This window comes from Macrobrachium nipponense, chromosome 41, assembly GCF_015104395.2.
Source record: "Macrobrachium nipponense isolate FS-2020 chromosome 41, ASM1510439v2, whole genome shotgun sequence".
Taxonomy (NCBI): Eukaryota; Metazoa; Arthropoda; class Malacostraca; order Decapoda; family Palaemonidae; genus Macrobrachium; species Macrobrachium nipponense.
Window position 1 is genome coordinate 41432077 of NC_061102.1, and position 25000 is coordinate 41457076.

Here is a 25000-nt window from a genome sequence, read left to right on the forward strand (position 1 = left end):
AGCAGCTACTGGAGATGTAAAACTTACCCCTTCCAAAAGCTGGCTCACCAGATCGTAACATATGGTACACGTCTCATGGTACCAGACCTGGATGTCCCCGAGCGGAGTAGCGCATGGAGCATGGGGACCGGCAAACTTCGTGTCCACAATCCTGAAGTGTGGCGAACATCCCGATGCTCACAGTTGGTGGCCTGTAAGTGGGGAGACCACATGAGTATCTTAAAAAACATCACTTACAGACTAAAGGACAGAAGAGCTCCGATGCATGCCGGAGCTCGGAAAAAATTTGGGCGATAACCCCTCCCTGCATCGCCTGAATAGGCTATAATCCCGGAGAGATCCGGTAAGATATGTAAGGGAGGGGGATGGTTTAAGGTTCTTAAGATAAACTTAAAGATAACTTAAACCTAACACACAGCAAACCGGACTAAGTCCAGTGCGTAGCGGAGTGTAGTTAACTCAGCAAAACGGTAAGGTTAGTAGAGACCCACTGTATGCTCCGGTCCACCCTACTGGGTGGACTAACAACTTTCCGCTGGTACCAGGACTCCGATCAGGAAGGAGCCCTAGTAAGATGGAAAGAGCAGAAGACATACAGGCTCAAGCTAGCCCGGAGCGACAAGGTAGCGCGGAGGGTGGGCAAGGCCAGTACCCCCCACTCCGTACCAACGGCCGGACGAGAAGCCGGAGAGGTCGAGACCAGTCTGGTCTGTCCCGACTCCCTAGCCCCTCCGCCTGAGGGGAGGAGAGGGAGGCAGGCTCGGGTATGAGGAGCGAGCATGGGCAGACCGACCCGACCCCGCCCGACTCTATGGAAGAGCGAGGGGGGTGGGGGGGGAAGAATGACTGGACAGGCGTCTGGCTGGCCCGTGATCACAAGAAGACCACGAGGCGGTAAGACCAAATACGACAACTAAGCCTAGGACAACCACTGATCGGGAGAAATGCTATCGGGAAGCATACTGAACTGAAAAGCGGAGGCAAATAAGCCCACTGGGCCGAACCAACTGATCAGAGAGATGCTATAGGGAAGCAACCGAACTGATGAGCGGTAGTATGGCTCAAGAGCCAGGACCTAGGCTAAGCCAGACGCCTAACTAACCTAACAATAATAAAATACACAGTTATATAATTAAATAAATGAAAGAAAGAAACAAAACAATATAGCAGGAGAAAAAATCCAGGAGTGTACGACTAACCCAAGGCAAGTCTACCACTCAAAGCTAGTCAGAGGCCGATACTAAGAACCTGGACTAGGGTCTGGATAGAAGAAGCCTACGTAAGGTAAAATACATGCATGCATGACAAACCTGAGTAGGACCGTACCCTAAGTAAACGGATAAATCATAAAGAGCGAAGATAAATAAGGGGATGTTCTAGGTATGGGAGACCAAGAACGAACCCATCACGAGGCACAGAACCATGCTGCCAATGCCTTCCGACCCCGATGGTTCGTATTTATACCTAAAAAAACGGCAAATACTGTCTCCAGGGCCGGAAAAAAACCAACTAACCGTAAATACTGAGTACTTAACTTAGAGCTGCTGCGGGATATGCTGCAACGCTCCATAATAGAAAATCCAATGAAAGGGCACAAAAAACACAGAGAGAAAAATATCACAACCGACTCGTGTGCGCTAACTTGAAAGGATGTCCACCAGAGGCGCAGCAGTCGGCAGCATGGGATGGAGTAGTAGTAGTACGAGCTGCTCACTCTGTGGGTCGGCTCCCCTCTTGGAGGGATTTTGTAGTGGGAGTTTTCTATTGGCATTTGGCTCGTGGTAGTGGTCTCACTCGCCTAGTGTTCATACCGACACCCTCCGGATGTGAGCGAGTCAGTTATACTGACCTTTTTCTTTATTTTATTTATTCTCTGGTATGTGTTAGTACATTTACCCTAGAAATAATAGATTAAAGGATATTTCGCGCAGCGACACGAGCTGAGCCCAGAAATTCATTTCTCGATATAGTGTGCTTCGGATCCCACAATAAACTGTAGGTCCCGTTGCTAGGTAACCAATAGGTTCCTAGCCACGTAAAAATATCTAATCCTTCGGGCCAGCCCTAGGAGAGCTGTTAATCAGCTCAGTGGTCTGGTTAAACTAAGATATACTTAACTTAAGTACAAGGGATGATCATATAAACCTGGTAATGAACTGAAAAATGAAAGCTCATATTACACAAACTTCAGTAAATACACTAAGCACATACGGTATACATGCATACACACTACAGGCAGTCCCCGGTTAGAAGAGGGGGGGGGGGGGGGGGGGGGGGGGGTCTGTTCTCGGCGGGGTGCTGATAAGCGAAAACCACCGGTTTGTCGTTATCAGAGTCGGCCGCTAACCGAGGACTGCCAGTATGTATTCAACTTCCAAAATTGTGAGTAACCAAAGTGTGTAATTACCAGCTGTTGTAGCAACTGAGAATGTTCCCGAATTACAACAGCAAATTTGTGAAAAGCCTCACTCAATGCTTTGTCCTCTGGTCGACCACCTATCTCACCAAGCCTTCGCAGAGCATCACTCATATCATTCTCTGAGCCAACATATCCTGCAACGAAAGCAAACATAAAAAATTTACACGTTAATAATCCAGCGTATCCACTGACAATTATTTTACTAATAAAATAGTATGTGAAACCTAGTTTTTTTGTGAAAAACTACAGTTATAATTTTATAGACTGTGCTGTAGTATTCACACACATATCCAGTATCAAATGATAACATTTAAACTGAAAAAAATTCAAATCAGGTAGTATATATGTATTTAATATGCAGGTTAAAATATTGTTTGAGTGAAAAAGTTCCTGAAAATTATGTAACAACACATTTACTAATTGGATGATGTATTCATACACTATATATAAAATTAGAAATACACTACATATAAAATTAGACATACACCACATATAAAATTAGAGTAAAATGAATATGTATTGTGTAGTTAGGCAATACGTTAAATGGTACACTTTTACAAACATTCTGGATTAATTCTTGTGTTAAGAGGCCTGATGTGTTAGAGCAAATTTACTTTCACCTAGAATGTTTTAACATACCCCAACAATCAGACGACAAAACATTAACAATAGCCATTTGAACATTTTAAACAGCAAGAGAAAGAATTGTTTAGACAAGAGTTTGAGACTGTCATTAGAACAGTGAGGGAGGAAAAGCTAATAACAGGAGCTGATACACATGGCAGGGTGGGAAAAAGAAGAGATGGGTATGAGGATGAACATGGAGGCCATGGGTTTGGAATTAGAAATGAGGATGGGGATTATATATTGGAGATGGCTCAGAGTTTTGAATTGGCATGTATGAACACATGGTTTTAGAAGTTGAATAAATACTTGATAACGTATGAAAGTGGAGGAGTGCAAAACCAAATACATTACATACTGGTTAGAGGAGCCGACAAAAACAATGCGACGAACTGCAAAGTGATCTTGGGAGAAGCATGTGTTAAACAACATAGGTTCGTGGTGATGAATTTGGAAATGAGAGAGAGAAAACCCAAAAAGAGAAAGAGGAGACCTAGAATTAAGATTTGGAAACTTAAAGGAGAAAAGACAAAGCAATTTAGGAGAACTGTGGGGGCAGGATGGCAGGAAAGGGGGAACATAGAAGTTCGACAGGGTAACAGAGTCGAAAACATCTGGGCAGACATGAGAAAATGTGTGTGGGGGAAGCAGAGGAACTAGTGGGAAAAAGCAGTGGATATGGAGTGTCGAAGAGAAAAGTGGTGGTGGAATGGAGAGGTGCAAGAATCAATTACAGGCAGTCCCCGGTTATCAGCGAACTTGATTGCTGGCAATCCGGTTTTATGCCGCTTGTCTAGTGTCATAAAATCAGTGATTTATGGTGCCATAACGGACTGAGTTCCAGTTATCGGCGCCATAAGGAGCCTTATGGCACATCATATGGAGCCTCATGACGCACCATAAGGTGCCAACAGTGAGTTATGGCGCCATAATGGCACTTATTTGGCACCATAAGCGCCATTGTGGCGCAATAAATCACGAAGTTTTGGTTAATGCCAGTTTTCAACAAGCAGCACCCCTCCGAAAACAGAACCCCCGCCGATAACCAGGGACTGCCTGTTAAAGAAAATCAAAAGCATTTAAGGACTGGAAAGTAAGGCATGCACAGGGTGCAGAGGAACAGTACAGAGACGAGGAAAGAGATCCATGAAGGAGGGTAGGTATGGCTATTGGAAGGGTGGCAAAGCAGTTGAATGAAAGACTTGGAACAAGAGAAATAGAAAAGGATATCTATAAGAATTCAAACTTGAAGAAAAGGCAGGGACAGGATTTGGGTAAATTGGGTGTCATCAAGGATAGAGATGGAAACATACTGTATAGGGATAAAGACATTAAGAAGAGATGGAGAGAGCATTTTGAACAACTTTTAAATACTGAAAATGAGAGACAGGAGATGGGTGAAGCACAGAGGGTGGAGGGACCAGTGATAGAGACACAGGATAGAGAAGTGAAGAGAGCATTAAGTAAAATGAAGAATGGTAAAGGACCAAGCCCATCGGAGTTCCAAATCGAAATGATCAGACTACAAGGTACAGAGGGGGAGAAATGGATGCTGGATTTATTAAAAGCTATAGGGAAGAGGAAGAAATGCCAAGGGTATACATATATATAGAAGCAGAAGGGAGATGTCATGGATTGTGGTAACAATAGGAGAATTAAACCAACAGAGCACGGATTAAAAGTTTTAGAGAGGATACTGAGATTAAGAGAGATTGTAAAGATTGGGAAACAGCAGTATGGATTCATGAGGAAAGGGACGGTGGATAACATCTTCATAGTAAGACAGTTGTAGGAAAAGAGGCTAGAGGGATCCAAAAGCTTTATTGTGCATTTATAGACCTAGATATAGCATACGATAGAATCGCAAGAGAAGTGATGTTTTGGTGTCTGAGGAAGAGGAAAGTCCTAGAAAAGTTGCTTAGGCTGGTAGAGATATATCAAAGAATGAACACAAAAGTAATAACAGCAGTTGGGGAAACAGAAAACTTTGAAATTAGTGTTGGATTACACCAGGGGTCAGCATTAAGCTCATTTTTGTTTGTACTGGTCATGGATGTGTTGAGTGAAGAGATCAGGAATGAATTGCTCTGGCAGTTGTTGTATGCAGATGATCTGGTGATTAATGCTGAAGATGAGGGGGACCTACAGAGAAGGGTTAGAGAATGGCAGGAGTCTTTAAGAGAGAGATGGCTTAAAGGTGAATGTGAATAAAACAGGTTTAGGTGAGCAGTAGGGACGATAGAGACAGAATAGTTAAACATGAAAGAAGAGGCTAATTACGTATAAATCAGGTGGAAAAGTACTTAGGATCTACTTTAAGCCAAGTGGGAGGATGTGAGGCTGAAGTGGACAGTAGGATAAAAGAAGCATTGGGGAAGTGGAGAGATGTAGCTGGAGATGTATGTGATAAGAAAATACCAATCAAGCTAAAATTCAAGATCTACAGCACAGTGATAAGACCAGTGTTAATGTATGGATCGAAAACATGGGCTCTAAGAAGAAAAGAGGAAGTAAAGCTTGAAAGAACAGAGAAGAGACTGCTGAAGTGGATTATGGGAATATCACTGCCTGAGAGATTGGAAAATGATAAAATAATAAGAAGAGCAGGTTTAATAAAGATAACAAAGGTGATAAGAGTCAAGGCTGAGATAATATGAGCATGTGTTAAGGATGAATGATGAGGAGAGAGTGAAGAGGGCTTGGGAAGAACCTGTTAAAGGAAGAAGATCGAGAGGGAGACAGAGAATTAGATGGTGAGATAAAGTGAAGGAAGATATGGAGAGAAGAGGTTTGATGGAGGATGATGCCTTTGATAGGAGGCAGTGAAGAAGGAGCATCAGGCAACCGACCCCTTAATCACACAGAATTAATCCATAAACATTTGACAACAACATTAGGAATAAAAAGTTAATGCCTAACTTAAAATCATTTCATATGATAAAAACAATAAACTGTCAGTAATTGCTATTCTTCTTGGCCCTTCAATACCATTTGGTAAAGACTATTGTACAATAGTACATGCTTTAAATTTAATATACACAGATGAAATTTTAATAAGAATTTTACCTTGGCCTGTATTGTGCATAAGTTTGACAACCTTCTTCATCCTTGATAAACCTTCACGATCTCGATCCAATACCTGACAAATAAAAAAACAAATATTAGCTATGTAATAATTATAACAATATTAATAATAAAGTACAAAAATCTGTGGAGGCCATAGCACTTAGTGCAATTCTCAAAAGGCCCCATTATAAGGCAGTGCCAACCGTACACCTCTCACATGGTGCACTGTAGACATTACTAAACATTGTTTGCAGCATCCCTTCACACCAACACCCCCCCCGCTGCACCAAATTTTTTGCCTTTTTCTTTATCTCCATTCTCATTTCCTTCCTTCCATCATGCTGTCCAACCACTCAAACCCCTTCTTTTCCCCAGTCTAAAGAACTATGTACGTATATAGTATGCTCAGTTCTTTCACTAATTTTATTATTATCATCATCCTTCGAAGCAGAGAAAAACAAGTGCTAACTAGTGTGGCTGTGGAAAACTTTCAAGTACAGTAATATTACTATAAAAATTGCCTGTATAAACTGTTATCTTTAATTTTCAGGCCTGAGTGTTGTATACATGTACATGTTTAAAATATACAGTGGACCGCCCATATTCGCGTTCTCCAGATTTGCAGACTCACATATTCGCGGATTTCTCTCGGGAACGTTTTCCCATATTATTCACAGAAAATTTGCATATTTGCGGTATTTTTCTACAAGAAATATCCACAAATTCTTGGTTTTTTTTATCAATTTCATCATAAAATGCACTTTTTGTGATAAAACTATTAAAAAACCCAGTGCAAAAATTTTCAGTGGGTTTTTCTTGAGTTTTAACTAACAAAATAGGCTGTTTTCAGCGTTTTTGTAGGGGTTCCAACTATTCGCGGGTTCTAACTACGTATTCACCGGGGGGTCTGGTACACATCCCCCACAAATACGGGGGGACCACTGTAATACCAAGAGAATTTAAAGCTTTATAGAACTTGTAAGTGAACAGCATTACCAAATTCAAAATGGATAAAAACTCAAGTTCTTCTCAATCCAAAGACTCTATTTAATTTTCTAAATATTGAGAGTTGGGGATGTCTAAGAAATTACGGCTAAATTAGGTAACACCACCAATGGGACCTAAGTACTGACACAATGATAAACAGCAGATTCATTATTTACTTTTTGGGGAAAACTGCACCCCAAGAAAGAACAATAATATCAGATTTGCTTCCCAATATATCTATAAAGGCAAATATAGTTAGTAAACTCTTCAAAATATGCACATGGAATATTTCTGGATATTCAAATATATTCAAGGCATACTTGGTCTCCAAACTTATACTTAAAAATAAAAAAGATAAAGTCTGATTGTAATTTTTTTCATATTATTCATAACAATTATCATAACCCTCCATTTGACTTATGGAATTGGTTCCCAGTTATAGCTAACAAATCACAATAACTAAGAAAGGGCAAAAATGTACACTGTTTTGTAGGAACTTGTATAAGGAACACTTATTGGAAAACAAACACTTACAAAATTAAATTTTGTGTTCTTTAATAATGTCATAGCCATTTAACATTTGCAAGGCTGCAATAATGGTCTAAATCAATGAAACAGATAATCATGAAAGCTCATGTTTGGAGGATATGCAACAAAGTCATGGCTTCAAGATACACTTCAAAAATGTAGATGACACACTTGATTGGTGTTGAGAGTAACATTACATGAATTAGAGTTTTCAAGTGTTTGGATGACAAAATTGGTTGTAAAAAGTCAAAGGATGTGATGAACAACATGCATCATTACATATATCACGACTGATGGAAAAAATGCATGTACAGTAAATAATGTTAAGCCCCATTCCCACTAGAGCTTGCGACCACTAGAGACCACCGGCAACCTCAAAAACCTGCGATTGTCTAAGACTTAATTCAAGAAAATGCTTGGCAGCCACATATAGATATATTTCTGTGATCATCATACAACAAGTTGTTGAGTGTCGTGTGACAAGTAATTTGTAATCGTACGATGGTTGCACGATCATGCAAGATCGTCTACAATTTTTTATGAATACCATGACCTGTCGAGCGACTATCACGGAACTATTGTCCGATCATCGCACTATCACTTATGACTACATACTAAAGATTATCAGCGACTAGTGGAGACATACAAGGATCATCATATGATTGTCATACAACATTTTTGCGATCACTGATGACCTGAATAAGACCAATAATGTTGGGGTAAAAATAAGGGCTTGTTGTGAAATAGATGGAAGCAGTCGAAGAGTCTGCACACAAAGAGGATTAATTAAGCAGCAGGTCTAGGTCATTTTCACTGTCTTTATCCTGAGATGGTTCATTTTCTTGCATTTCAAGATTGTATAACTGGTGGTCACGTTGGAATGGTACCATTTGGCTCCGCCATTTTGGCGACGATTTTATTGTGCTATCTTTTTTGCTCTCAATTGTTTTGGTGCTCATGCTTTTGGCATTCAGTGATTTGGCGCTGTCAAAAGTACCTAGTTAATGCTTATCACCCAAAATATTTTTTCTTAAAACTTTAAAGCCAGCCAGTAGTACCTAATTAATGCTTATCACCAAAACTACCTTTCTTATAGTACTTGTTTCTCTTTACCTTTAAAAACATTTTAAAGTAAATATTAAAAGCATCGGAACTGGCTCGTTAGTGCTAAGTTCCTAGTTATGTAATGCAATATACCAGTTGAATTTTACAATACTGATTCTCTTAAAAAATTTAAAAGTAGTTGATCCAAACCCATTTGCAGAAATAGAAAGACAAGCCACTGCTTCACTGGTTTGAAGATTATTACACAGGACGACCAATGAAGAGCCAATGGTGGCAGCCCGCTCTTTTTCCTTCAGAGATGTGGAACCAATACAATAGAACAATCGCTGAGAAAAATTCACAGGAGCCGAGATACATATTATGAACAATTGGTAGCTGGCCATGCTCTTAAACAAAAATTTCTTGAGTATGTGAGAGTTGATGAGCACATTTTGAAAATTGTATGCCATTTTCATGAAAGGAAACCTATTTTGTATTTGCATGGTTTAGCCAAAAATTATGAAATATATTAAAATAATTATTTTAATTATGATTGTATTTAACTTTTACATAAATATTTTAGGCCAGAATAAAAGTTTTGCATGGTGTTCTAATTTAATTTAATCCATTTAACCCTCACAGTCTGGGCTGATTTATGGTAATCCATGCACAGATAACTGGGCTAAATTTAAGAAGGCCAGGCCAAATGAAATGAAAAAATTTTTAAAAGCTCATCATGGAAAGAGGAAGTAGTATACTTGCATGGTATAAGAAAAAATTCTGAAAAAATGTATGTAATCCATGCACAGATAACTGGGCTAAATTTAAGGACGGCCAATTTAAATGAAAAATTTTAAAAAGCTCATCAATGGAAAGAGGAAGATATGTATACTTGCATGGTATAAGAAAAAATTCTGAAAAATGTATGTACCTTCCACAGGGAGTTTAAGTGAATATTTCCCACCCCTTGGGGGCCTCTTTTCCCTATGACAGTTGTAAAAAATACGGTAATCTTACAAAGTTATATGTGTTATTTCTAATATTTTTAAAAAATTTTATGCTGTTAAGTTCAAATTATAGCTCAAACAATATCATAAAATAAGAAATAAAACTGGGAACAAATTCTTAGCACATTTATTTTAAAATGTTTACAACGCATCCTTGGATGGGAAATTCTGACTACATTCTCCCTTTGTATCTGGATCAAGACTGAGGGCCGCTCTGCTCACTCACACTCTTAGAAGGCGATCTTAAGAGTTGCCAATAGTGATATAGGGAACTAGTAACATTTTTCCCTCAAAATTAATTTTGGCACCCAACCATAGTGAACCAAAAGTATGAGCGCCATAATAACTGAGCGCCCCCCCAAAAAATGGTGCCTAAAGATTGGATCCAAAACATTGGGGGTACTATATACCTGAAGTTCCAGTCTCTATACCAGTACTGCATAGTTTTGTGGTCTCACACCAGGACAGCAATGAGAGCCTTGCGGCCATCTTTAAAGGTCTGGTAACACACAATTTTAACAGGGGATTAGTGTGATAGTGAATTTTTTTACTGTTAGTGTTTAATGAGTAAGTGTTTAGGGTTTAGTGAATGCTTAGTGTTTAAGTATTCACTGAATGTTTACTGAGTGTTTAAGGTTTACTATGAGATTCAGGGTCTCTGTAACACGGTTTTTTGGACTTTGCTCCTTGTCAAAGCATCGGATGTAGCTGAAAGTTGACATATGTATATTTTACAACCACACACAAATTTTGTCAGCATTATCAAAATAACCTAAACCGAGAGTTTTAATTTTTATAGAGTAAAAATGATCTAGCCGACGCCATGGCCAATGATTACGAGCCAAGAGTCGAAAAACATTCATTACGTAAGCAAGGTAAACAAACACCTTTTGACTAAATGTTGCCCCGCCCATCCACCAGACAAATTCCATCGGCTCTGAAACCCAAAGACTTTATGAATGGCGGAACGATACATAGATGTGGGTGGGGTATCAGTGCTAGCGTAGTAATACTACTGTAGCAGTAGTGCCGCAACAGTATAGCAGTAATATACATGAATTAAACGTTTAGACCAACTGCTGGGATCCTTGAGGATCATTTAGCACTTCTTACAACTACTCGAGAAATTAGTTTTTAAAGCCAGAAGTTAAATTTTCTAATCCAACAATGCCCATGGTAGCCTTCAGTGTTATCCTGAATTATAACGAGGCGAAAGTGGGTGGAGCCTCATGAAGTCACCATTCTGACGATAATTATTGGTGAGGGTTTAAAGCCAATATACGGTACCGGCTATTTTTTTCAGTAAATAGGTAGATAGCCAATAAATAAAAATTGCTTCTTGACATTGGGATATAGCAGTTTATCAAATCAAGCTTGTCTACTATGTTTTTGGTAATTACCAACTATTCCCTACATCTTGTCAGTCTGATTGTGACCTATAAAGTAGACTGTAATTTCTTTGGAAACTTATTTTGGGAGTTAGACTAATAATCGAAGTGTTTTTGTATTTATTAACATATTTTGTTGGTTTGTTCTTTATGACAATTATCAGTGGAGAGGTTCCAGAGTTCATAAAGGTGTACTGCTTTGCTTGTATTTAAATTTGTATGTCATTGTTCCCAGAGGTTTGGCCTTCGTTACGTATAGCCAATCATCCATCGAGAAAAAGGGAAGAAATGATGTCATAAGTTACGTAACGAGTGGTTCGAAACCTTTTCTCTGAGTAAGTTGGCCCGTCTTCAAAAAAGGTCACTTTTACATTATAAGTACCAAATTTATTCAACCTACGTAGTGCAGAATACACTCAAAATTTATGTGTTGATATAATATGTATTCTGAATAAGCGTTATATTTATGAAATGCATAGATAAAAAGTTATTGCGAAAAAACCGTGTTACAGAGGCTCTGAATCTCATAGTAGTTAATGTTTTGTGAATGTTAGTGAATGTTTATTGTGTAAGTATTCAGTGAATGTTTAGTGCGTAAGTATTCTGTGAATATTTAGCAAGTGTTTAATGAATGTCTTGTGCATGTTAGTGTTTAGTTCATGATTAATGTGTAAGTACGTATTCAGGAATGTTTAATGTGTAAGCATTCAGTGAATGTTTAGTGTTTTAGGGTTTAGTGAATGTTAGTGAATTGTGAATGTATAGTGTGTAAGTATTCTGTGAATGTTTAGTGAGTGCTTGGTAAATGTCTTGTGAATGTTAAGTTAGTGAATGTTTAGTATAAAAGTGTTTAGTGCATGTTTAATGAGTGATGAGTGGATGGTAATTCACTGTTTAGTGTTGCACTAAACACTTTTATACTAAACATTCACTAACTTAACATTCACAAGACATTCACCAAGCACTCACTAAACATTCACAGAAGACATAAACATTCACTGAATACTTACACACTAAACATTCACTGAATTGGCTAATGACATTCAGTACTACCCCGAAATCTAGATTGCCTACACAAACATTTTCTTCATTCTACAGAAATACGCAGACGCTTGAAGTCATTTTAAAAAAATCAAGATCTCAATTTGAAACTATAAAGTTATGTGGTAGAAATAAAAATTATTCTTGTAATATTCGAAAAGCTCAGTTAAACTTAACAAAGCAAAAAACTCAACTTTAGCTAACAACATATGAAGTTGCTGTTACAGAACAAAAATGTTATTTTAGTTATATTAAGAAAAATTGTGTATGCAGTCTATGCCCTTCTACCCGATTAGATGTATTTCGTCAACAGAATTTTATTTTATCTATAATGTTGAAAGTTTGCACTGAAATTCAAAAATACTTCTTCAATTTGGGAATTCCAGATATACATTACTATGTATTTTTTTTTGGGGGGGGAGGGGGGGCCTGTTCAACCACCCCGACATCCCCCCCTCGGTACCGGCCTGGATACAATTGTTACGATTGATGTAAAACTAAAATATGGAAAAGGAAGAGTAGGACGACTTAACACTTGTGTGAATGTCTTCGCCCAGCATTGCATGATACGTCATCTTGACACATTGTCATGGAAATCAAAATCCGTAAACTCTCTCTCTCTCTCTCTCTCTCTCTTAATATAGGCAAACGGCATCTATAAATGCACAATTCGACGTTATCATTTTACAAAGTAACTTTTCATAAATAATATAGCACTGCCGTTTCTTTATACGACATTTTGAATAAATAATGTTTAGAAGCCAAGCGCCAAACTTCAGCCCATACTAGTAGGCTAGCTACTTATGGGAAGAGTTTCATCAAACAAATAGAATGACCTGCCGCATTACGTAACGATGGGCTGTGATCGTACGCAAGAAATGGCAAAATAAGAACAAAACGAGACGGTACAGAACGACAAGAAATCATGACTGCACAACAAAGAAGCCAATGACGCAAATATGGTGTTTTCAAATCGAAGGCCCACGGTTGCGTAATCACACTTAATGGCCGATCGTTCTCATAACGAAACAAAGCATATACCGAAAATAACCTTTTGTTGATGTCATGTATTCTTCATAATTATCTAGACACCTTGTGATAACCCCGTCTTCGAATACGACTGCGCCTTTAAACAGATCACGGGTCCAAACAGGTCAGGTCGATGAACTTCGCCGACTTCGAGATTACGCCTGGGCCTGACTCGGTCTCAGTCAGTTGGTTGGGTTGGTCTAGAGAGCCGTACCACAGGCCCCTTCAACACTCTCTTTTGGCGGCCTCCTTTCGGCTCGGCAAGGGCTCCTACACCAACAACGCCGATAAGTCCAAAACCAACCACCAGGTATAAATAAAAAGGAAAATATGAGGGAGATGAAAGACAATAAAGGAGGAGGGTTAATGATGCTATATAGAAACAGTGATAACACAGAGTTGAACAAAGTGGAGACCATTAGCAAAGATTTATTGTATGCTAAATGTAAAATATACAATAATAATATTCATATTTTGTTGTTATACTTATCAGTAGGAAATACAGAGGAGGATAAAAATAGAGATAAAGCAATAAAATTGGAATGTGAAAGCATTATTAAAAACATAAATGACCAAGAATTATTATTAATATTAGGAGATTTTAATGGCCATATATAGGTTTCTTAGGCCACCAGAATACAGACAGAAACGGGGAAATAATACTAGAATGGATGAATGAACAACATAGGCTAATACTACTTAACGGAGAAGACAGATGCACTGTAGTCTACACATGGGAGAGGATGCAGATGAAAAGTGTAATAGATTTTGCTTTAGTCAATGAGAAGTTCTACAAAAATTTTGAGGAGATGGTAATTGATGAAGACAAAAATGAATTTGATATCTCGGACCATAACCTAATTACCATTAACTTGACATTCAAAGGACAGAACAAGAATCTCAACAAAGGTAAATGGGAGGAAGTAAAATACTTCGATAACAGATGATGGTAACCTAAATGACTTTATTAAAAAACTAGAAGAGATCCTAATAGATAAAGACATAGACAGAATCTCAGAAATGGACTTATCAATAAAAGAAGTAGCAGACGACAAGCTAGTGAGAACATATAGGAGAAAGATGCTAGTAGAGGAAAAAGTAGAAGAGCAACCCTGGTTCAATGAAGAAATAAGAAAAGGTATCAAGGAAAGGAAGGAGCTGAATAGGAAGAAAAGAAATGAGAGAGACAGTGCCATAAAGGAAAGTCTAGATAAGATATATGTGAAAAAAGAAGTGCAGCTATCAATAAAAGAAGAGATAACAATTTATGAAAAGAAAATAACAGAAGAAATAAGAAGAAACAAAAACAAAGAGCTCTGGGAAAATATTGGTAAGTTAAGAAATAAGCAAAAAAAAAAAAAAAAAAAAAGCAGCTATAAATTTATATAATGAACAGGGAAGCAAGCTAAATGAGGCTGAAACAAAGACGAAATAGTGAATTATTGGAGAACCATATACAGTAAACACGAAAATAAAATAAAGGAAATCTTGAATGAAGAGAAAAGGATGGAATATGAAAATGAATTGGCTGAAGTAGATGATATCATAAGAATTGGAGACTATAGATTTTCAAAAGTACTAAGAGAACACATGGACCTATTGATGGAATGCAAAAGGAAGATAATACCAATGCAGGAACCTCTGATAACCAAGGAAAGTCATAGCTTGCCTAAGTAAGCTCAAAGCAAAAAAAGCTGCAGGCCCAGATGGAATCAAACCAGAGCTTTACAAAGCATTAATGAAGAGCAAAACCTGTATAGAGGTATTAGTTAGATGTTACTACAAGGAGCTGGAAATCAAATAAAAGCCTGAATCTTGGAAGAAATCGAGAACGAAAATGATAGAAAAGAAAAGGAAACCATATCCTTACACTATAATATTGTGTAGAAGAGAGCTATAGGAATAGAAAACCATTAATAGTAATAGCTATCGATTACAGTAAGGCCTTTGACTCGGTAAAAAGAGAAGTTATGATCGAAGTCATGAAACAATTCAAAATACATCCAAAAATCATAGAGGCAGTAGCTAATATACGTATATGAAGGGGATAGCACACTAATAGACCTATTCTGTTGAACAGGAAATGGAAATTACTAGTGGAATTAGGCAAGGGTGCACAGGTTCTACTTCACTTTACAAATTGATAACGTATTTAATAATTAAGAAAATGGAGGAGGAAGGGACAGGATTTGAAAACGAATTAGTAAAGATGGGGACACTTTTCTTCGCTAACGATAGGTTACTTTTAGCGGGAAATATAGAAGATGCAAGAATAAATATAAAGATTTTAATAGATATAGGAAATAAATGTGGGCTAGAAATAAATAATAAAGAGAAAAGCAGCATCATTATTTTCAATATGAAGGAAAAACCAGAAGAGATAGAGAATATAAAAGTGAGGGAGAATGTAACATATTTAGGAATAAAGGTAAACGATTCTAGAAATCTGTTTAAGCTACAGAAAAAGGAAATGATGGATAAAGCACAGAAGTTAGCCAACCTAACCTATTCCGTGATAGAAAAAAGCTGTAACATAGTTCTTAAAGGTAAAACATTCTGGAAAAATATAGCTCTACCATTAGTCATATATGGAACCAATGTAGTTAATCTAACAGACACAGAAATAGAAAAATTGCAATGAATAGAGAATGGGGTTTATAGAAAAATATTAGGAACATGTAGAAGTACAGTAGTAGCCACATTAAGAGGGGAGATAGGAGCATCTTCCATGAAAAGCAGAATTATGAGTGGAAAGCTAAGCTATGTAAATAATGCTATAAATGGACGGAAAGAGTTACTGAAGAAAATAATTACAGATATGCAAGAAAAGGAAAGAAAAGGAAAGAAAATGGTGGAAAACAGTGGAAAAGTACATGCATGAAATTAAAATCAATTTAAGAAAATTGGAAGGAATGTCCAAAACAGAAATAAAGGACAAAGCCAGAATCTGGGACACAGTGAAGTGGAAAGAAAACTTGGAAAATAAAATGACTGAATATATATAAAATGTAAGCGAATTCCACCGGAAAATGATAGTCAGAAATCCAAGCGCTTTCGTCTTTACTCAGACATTGTCAAGGAGTTAACTCCTTGACAATGTCTGAGTAAAGACGAAAGCGCTTGGATTTCTGACTATCATTTTCCTGTGGAATTCGCTTATTTATGAAGTCACGTGCATCTACTGTGATTTTTTAAGCATATAAAATGTGGGAAAGAGAAATAAAAGATGAAGAAATTTATGACAATACTTTTGTTCGATACTTCTCTTTAGAGCCAGAACCAACTCTCTACATCTAAATATAATAAAACGGCATCAGAATGGAAACACCTGTTGTCCTTTTTGACATAATACAGTAGAAGACATATTTCATTTCCTTTTATATTGTTGTACTTATAGAGAAGAACGCTTTAAAGCAATTGGACTTCAGCAACCTTATGAAGAGAATGAAAGTTACATAGTTGGAAAATTTCTATTTACAGGTCATAATGAAATAAGAAAAGAAACTTTACACATGATGTGGAGAGAAAAAAGAATGAAAGAGTTGAACAATTAAAAAATAACTCAAGATTAAGAGGTGCCGTTGTAAAGGCATTGCCTCGACCCATAACCATCATCATCAATTCTAAGCTTTATTATATATATATATATATATATATATATATATATATATATATATATATATATATACACACACATATATATATATATATATATATATATATATATATATATATATATATATATATATATATATATATATATATATATATATATATATGACGTGTATTATTCCTTTAATAATGGAGGGTGTCTAGACACTGTTCTTTGGACTTGCGAAAGGTGAAGTCTGTTGATCAAGACAGTTTTGTAGCATCAGACAAGATTCCACAACAGGGAAATGACATCCATAAACTCAGAATGAGCTAAAATCAGTTGTCATGTCGCATATTCTAACAACTTTCTCTGGCCTCCAAAAGTGCTTCCTTAGACTAATAAATTTCGATTTTAATTAAAGAGAAACTTTCAATTCTAAGAAAAGACAACCTTTGAGATCTACAGTGAATATCTTCATAAATAGCTTGAGTCTATTACACACATGTACACGCGTCTAATTTCCATATCTAGCAGTTTTCTCCTTCAAAAACATTAGCATATTAAGCTCATAAAATCTAAAAATATCCGAGAGCTGAAAATATTCTAACACTCATAAATTCGCTCTTTCTTACCTTCCATCTAGGTTTGATTACTACCAGTCCACAAAACTGATTCAAATATTACAACTGTACTTCCTAATGGGCTCTTTGCAAAGAGACAGTACCAAGGATTTCTTAGAGAATGGTTTTTAATTATATTCGAGTTAGATGACGTCACAGAACTATACGAAGGCATAACTATCATACATCTCAACAGACTACCATGGACGCTTTTACAAAAATCGTAACGACATTATAACTTAAATGCGAATATCATGAGGACAGGCCCGGACGTCTATTGCTCCTGGTTAATGACATACGAGTCAACAACAATTGCTAAATGGGTCTGGGTCTATGCAAGTAACTCTGGGATAAAATATGTTCAGATAGACGGCAAAAATGCTGTTATCGATCTTACAAAATGATGAATGAAGGATGATTCTTGGCGTATGAAAGGAAATATTATAACATCCTTTGTAAGTACTACTACTACTACTTGTAGTAGTAGTAGTAGCAGTATTTATAGTAATAGACTGCAGTACATGACCATCATTGTGTAGGTACGAGTGTATCTGTTCTTACTACGAGAAATCTAGTCGTTGGCGTTTAAATATCATAAAACATTAAATGACGATATTTAACATAAAGCAACAATGTATTTGATATTTTGTAAATAAGATGCAACTGGAAATTACTTTAACGGCACAAGTGCAATAATAATAACGATAAATTGTGTTGAACTCGATCTACCCTTCTTTACAAAATGAAGAACACTGTCGCAGGCACCACAGTTGCTGCAAACGGCCCCACGCTGCTATGCAAAGAATGGTCATTAGCATTTTTGGGAGATTCACTGCGACAATGTAAGCATTTCACGCTCGACCTACCGATGCCAGGAATGAAAAACAAGAGATCAGAGGCTACGCGCCAATGGCCGTCGGAGTTACAACCCAGTTAAGTTTTAACAGACCACTAAGCTGATTGACAGCTCTCCTAGGGCTGGCCCGAAGGATTGGATATTTTTACGTGGCTAGGAACCAATTGGTTATTTAGCAACGGGACCTACAGCTTATTGTGGGATCCGAACCACATCGAGAAATTAATTTCTATCACCAGACATAAACTCCTCTGATGTCACGTTGGCAGAGCGTGGAATCGAACCTTGACCCTGAGATCGGTATCGAGCATGTAACCGACTCGTCCAACGAGGAACTAGTTACAACCCAGTGATTGCTAACAGTATAGAATAATGACCATATTTGATATGAACACATGAAATGCGATTTAGTTGTGCATTAATACAACGTAATGAAATGTAAAGCGGCTTTGCGATAAATGTAGGCTACAATATCATCACCACGGTAAACCGTGATCATCACAAGCTTACAAATCCAAGAGAAACGAGGTAATAAGTTTCATCGACAAATTCATAATACACTGTAATGGTCTGCAGTGATATATTTAGACTACACTGAGCTAATCCCACAGTTCCGATGTCGCAACAGTTCATCATCGTTTAGAAAAAATAAGATGATTTTTAGAGAGCAAAATGAAAGAGACAATAGATTCCCTGAACAAAGGGGTCGTTATTTTTAGCTAGTGCCCCGTGACTCCACCCACAAATAGATTCAACTATATTTTTAATAGTCAACATTGTTGAACTTACCTTTGTCTACCATACTTTTAATTAGTAATGACTGTTATGACAATAATCATCTTACAAATATTGTCATTTCGGTTCCTTTGTGTCATACGTTTATCAACAAAATTTTTTATATTTCGGAGTTTTTTTTCTGGCAGTTTCATGCTACTGATTTCATTACTATCACGATTATTACAAATATTTTAATTTTGGCAAAGATGTTACCTTTTTCTGGTGAATGGCATATATTCTGACAAAGCGTGAAGACTCACAATTCTTATTATACAAGGATGCTTCCCATAAATGTGGGCTTACCACTTATGTAGTACCTACTGTGTTACACCTTTGGATAAATAACACACGTACAATGAGAATTCAGGAAATGAGTGTACGTGTTCCTTAGTACTACGTTGATATGTATGTATATATATCTTATAAATTTACCTCATTGGGGCAGAGGATTACATAACCTCGTCGAGGTCTTCACGTTTTAATAGCATAAATTTTGACGGAGCAATGAACACAAGTCCATTCTCTCTCTCTCTCTCTCTCTCTCTCTCTCTCTCTCTCTCTCTCTCTCTCTCTCTCTCTCTCGTTACTGCAACCGTCGATTATTAACTAGGTACGCGATTCACTGGATTTTTGGAAGCAGCGCTTCCAGGCATCCCTCCTTGTTCGGCCCGAGAGTCGAACACTGGTCGCCCAGCTGGGAGCAAAGACTAGAAGACATTCGCAAATGGAAATCCTGAAAACATGGACATACAACGACAGGAACTGTGTTTCGTACATCAAGCTGCACTGGAGTGCGGGGCTTTTTTAATAAAAAAGAAATGAAAAAAAGTTCGGGGCTTAAAAAAAAAAAAAAAAAAAAAAAAAAAAAAAGTTTTAATGAAGTATCTGACCAGTGGGGTAGAGGACATCTCAGGTCACTGAAAGTGGCAATAGTTAAAAGCTGCAGAAGTTAGGGAAAGGTCAGCAATTCTGCATTCAATGCATCAAGGACATTGGACGGGTGTTAAAATTTTATTCTGAAATCATTCATGGGATGAGCAGTCATGCAGCTACTAGAAATAATGGGCCTTTGTTCCTTTTAGCTATTTCCATATTATTTGTTGTCTAACGTATATTGTATGATAAATATTAGGACCTACAATTTAAAATAGATTTCACTACACCCTGGGCATAACTCACATTCAAAGGGAATTGTAATAGACAAATGCATCTGCGCCGGCTAAGATTCGAACGTGGGCACAGTTGAGTCGATATAAACATATCTTTCTTGATTGTTTGAATTGTAAATAAACAATAGGTGAACGTTCGAATCCTGGCCTGGGAAGATACACCATTCCCCTCTGTCAAATTTAGTGTTAAATCTTCCTTTCCCTCTGGAGAACATCTAGCAAACCACGAGAAAATTCTCAGCGAGGGACAAGCAGAATAAAACAAGTTAAAAGAATACCATTACTTTATCGAAAACGCAAGATCACAGCAGAATGCAAAATTGCAGACGAGCCTCTGTCCTTACAATATCCTGTACGGTTGGTACCAGCACAAGGAGAACCATTTACCTCCTCGAGATTTTTGACGGCTGAGCTTGACACAAGGAACCTTCATCCTAACGATTTAAGTCCCTAGTTACTCAACATGATGTCGTTTCTGCTCTCCATCATTCATGAAGCTCTCATTTGTCAACGTTACTACCTGATCATCAGAGGGTATGTAGGTCTCCATCAAGGTTTTTCTAATTGACAGGAAGCATTTAAAAAACCTTACTAAGGTCAGACGTAACAGGCCTGCAACTCGACAAACTGGCGTTCTTGGACCTTTGTAGTGTGATTCCAGTCTTTACTGATAACATTAGCGGCTTTCCAATTGAATCTGAACAGTAAACAGACGATGCACATCTTGCAATAATTTGCCAAATCACCAACATATTCACTATGAATTTATAACAGATTACGTAATGGGGTAGCCAGTGGAGTAGGAGGCTGAAGACACTGATATTGGGCCATGCATCCACTCCAAAATTCGATTTGCACAGCTAACGATGCATGATTTCAGGTGAATGACAGTATTCTGTCCTTATATACTACATAGTCCCTGGAGCGATTTCATTTGATGCACTGGTAGGTCACATATAGCTAATAAAGCTTCCTGTATCTACATTCTACACATATGATGTTATCAATGTCTGGCTTCATCAGTTTTTTTTAAACCACTGGTGGAATGTGAATTCTATTTGGGCTTTAGAAACATTTCGGAATCTTTGTCTTCCACTCAAAACTGTTTAAGTGGTAGTTTTCTGAACCTCTAGATTTTATATGTGACATGATGTCCGCCTAACGGGCCTCCTGAGACTGCTAAGCTCCACAGGGGCTGAAGTGAATCTTAACCCTGCCACAGCTCATGCTGCATACATTTTGGGTACACCAGTTTTACTACTTAACCCCTATTTTATCATGGGGGGGGGGGGGGTATTTTCTCTCGTATATGGACATTCTCTCTCTCTCTCTCTCTCTCTCTCTCTCTCTCTCTCTCTCTCTCTCTCTATAAAAAAAAAAAAAAACTAGCTGGCTATTTAGTTTTCCGGAATGTTCTATACTGTATGTGAATAATAATATCAATATCAATATCAATAACAACAACAACAACAACAACAACAACAACAACAACAACAACAACAACAACAACAACAACAACAACAACAACAACAATAATAATAATAATAATAATAATAATAATAATAATAATAATAATATAATCACTGGATATAATTTTCCACACGTTGATAATATATAAAAAAAGTGGAATTTTAAATCAACATAACATGGTTTACATTGTACCTATTATTCGCCGCATTCACGTCTATACAGCACTGCCATCCTAAGTCCTTTCAATCAACAATGACAATTCGACGGGTTTTTCCTTCCCAGAGGGGATTACCTCTTGTGTGAGGACTCCATCAGAATCTGGACTGTCACTGAATGCCATGAAGGCATCTCTGAGGTTCCAAAAGGATTTCGTCTGTCAGATCGAGTTGGAATGACATCCTGTGATAGGATTGTAAAATTGACCAGCAGTTTAACCGCACGGTTCAGTGAGACAATATTTCGTCTTTATCCTTGTAAATATAAGCAATGCTTGATCTACGATGGTTGAAATACATCCGAGGGGAAATATAACAGAAATGAGCAAGGTTGGCAACTGATTTAAAACTCGGTGAATCTCTATTAGGTCTTGACAGTGTGAGAGGGTGAAGAGTACCTACCCCTTTCTGCGCAATTATGGCATCACTGATTAGGACAGATGGATATTTAATTCAACATGTAAACGATGCAAGTTTTGATTTGGCACTGCAACTTTCTGGATCTGGCGTAGGTACTCAAAAACAGCTTAAGTGCCTGAACTGAACGCTACTTAGTCAATTTTCTACTTTCCCTTTGAAACAAGGCAGTACTCCATGAGGTCGTTCTTCAAGTCCTCAGTTTTCTACAAAAGGAGAACATGTTAGGTGAGCGAGTCTATGACCAATATGAGTGACGAGATTCACGAGAACTCTTTGACAAAGTCGATATGAGATGCTCTATTATGGTCTTCAATGATTAGGTCTAAGAAATCCTTGACCTGGTGTATATAATCTTAATAATATATATATATATATATATATATATATTTTATATATATATATATATATATTATGTATATATATATATATATCAATATATTATATATATAGATATATAAAATATATATATCATATATATATATATAGTATATATATATATATATAGATATATATATATATATAAATGTGACACATTTTCGTAACTTCTTAACGAGGTGGGAGTGCTCGAACGGGTTCCTAAGAAAGATGGCCTTGTTCTTATGGCCGCACGGCCTATATATCTTTTAATTATATTATGTTGAGAACATGATACCAGAGAAGTAGGCTGCCATTAAATCACGTAACATGATGCGACAGCCAAAACTGGTCCTTGAAACTGTTCGGTCAGGAAAATTAAAATTATATATTATATAATATATATAATATACATCTTATATATATAATATAGAATATACATATATATAAGAGAGGAGAGAGAGAGGAGAGAGTATAGAGAGACGAGAAGAAGAAGAGAGAGAGATAGAGAGAGAGAGAGAGAGAGGAAGGAAAGAAGGAGAGAGAGTGTGTGAGTCTACACAATTAATTATCTAACCTCTTGGTATAGTGAGATATAACAGGAGCTACTACAATCAAGTAAGGCGATGCATTATATAACCCAACATCAGAGTTGTGACGTCAGCAAACATCCTCTGCCCGACCGAGGACCCTTTACCGGATACCTGATGATGATAAAAGCAGCTCAAAGGAGCAATTCCTTTGGATTTAAACGGAAAACTCGACATTTCTAAGGCTAAGAGACGTGGCCTCTGGCCGCCGTTAAGGCTACGAGTAGCTACACTACATACGGTTCACATTTGAATGTGAACAGAAATCAGCACCCGTCTACTACTACCGCTATCTACCTCGGCTTTACTTCGTGAGATTCTGTCCGTTATTTACATATGAAAAGACAGGAAATACGCAAAGTCCAGATGTACACTTATCTAGCATGAGGACGTAAAACCGCATTACAATTTTAAATCTCTCTCTCTCGCTCTGTGTGTGTGTGTGTGTGTGTGTGTGTAAGATTTTACGAGTTATGTCAGTGACAGCAACCTCGAAGGCGTTGCGCCACGGATATTATAAACACCTTTTCCGACAAGACACCTCCGACGCGTTAAAATCTGATACAGACTGCCACATCTCCCCGATGGTTCACAATTCCGACAACATAAGAAGAAAGTTCAGAATATTACACTGGTGACTCCGACAAATGGGAACACATGAACACATTATAAATACCATTCCTCTTTACAAATAGAACCTCTCTCTCTCTCTCTCTCTCTCTCTCTCTCTCTCTCTCTCTCTCTCTCTCTCTCTCTCTCTCTCTCTCTCTCTCTCAAAACTAATTCTTTAGTAATTGATACGAAATCCCTCCTCGCAACAAGGAGTAATCTAGCAGATACAAGCATAAAATTAAAGATCATTGACATTTATTTATTTAATTAATTATAATCTATTGATTTACCATCCAGGTAATAGATCTAGGTCCGATATCCGTATAAAACAAAATCCGTTAAGAATTGGCTCGTGAGCTGTAGAAGGCGAAGTTTTACTTGGCTCCTGTGCAAACTATCCAGCAAAACGGCAGCGTCGTTTATCTATTATTTATTTTTATCAGGACGCTTGAACTTCAATGATCCATAATTAATTCCAACATTTCCATTATCAAATTTTTACGAGGGATTTTCCCTTAGTAAGGATTAAATCAGAAGTCTTAGCCGCTTTGTGAATGTATAGGTCTCTATCCTTGCCTCTTGCACGATTGTTTCGTCCTTCGTACTGGTTCCGGTCTTGCTAATTTCACATCTGCTATTTTTCCAACAAATAGTTCCTCATCCCTCATCACACGTCCAAAGAATTTTATAGTCTTTGATACCTGTCTAGTTTTTCAAGGCTACAATAAAACCAGAGATCTCTAAGACTGACATGGTTTGGGAAAGTGAAGAACAACATTTTTAGGAAAACCTTGTGCAATATCTGTTTGAACATATTCCTTCTTAAGGGGCAACTCCCAAATTTTAACATTGTTCTGCTTAAAATGGCTCTTTGAAGAGGTCTAGATGCCTGGATTTTAGTCATAAACACAAACTGGAACTTATCATAGCAATAGCCGAGTCTAGCTCCGTCAGCGTCAGCAGCAACAAAAGAACTCTTATCAAAATATGTCTGAAGTCTCCAGCGAAAGATAAATGCCTCATACTTCACTGCTTTGCTGACCATCTGAAACACTCAGGTCTCTCTCTTGATCATACTGCTTTGGCAGAAATCTGAATGAGACGCCCAAAGACCTTATATCAAAATCAAACTCACACCAAATAGCTCCAATATAAATAACATCTGGGTCCTTGAAATTTTATTGTATCA

At 37.4% G+C, this 25000-nt stretch overlaps 1 protein-coding gene across 6 annotated transcripts in view; it reads right to left on the reverse strand.

Moving 5' to 3' along the window:
- Window positions 1–25000, reverse strand: part of LOC135212725 (arf-GAP with SH3 domain, ANK repeat and PH domain-containing protein 1-like) — a 360410-nt gene that overhangs the window by 129500 nt on the left and 205910 nt on the right. For 5 of the 6 annotated variants that reach the window (XM_064246425.1, XM_064246429.1, XM_064246428.1 and 2 more), the window contains exons 2-3: window positions 6110–6182; window positions 2408–2553 (exon numbers count right to left, since the gene is read on the reverse strand). In XM_064246425.1, coding sequence (XP_064102495.1) covers window positions 2408–2553; window positions 6110–6182 — 219 coding nt within the window. Of the gene's footprint in view, window positions 1–2407; window positions 2554–6109; window positions 6183–13155; window positions 13268–25000 lie in introns of those variants that run through there. The other variant, XM_064246427.1, reaches the window with a different exon arrangement.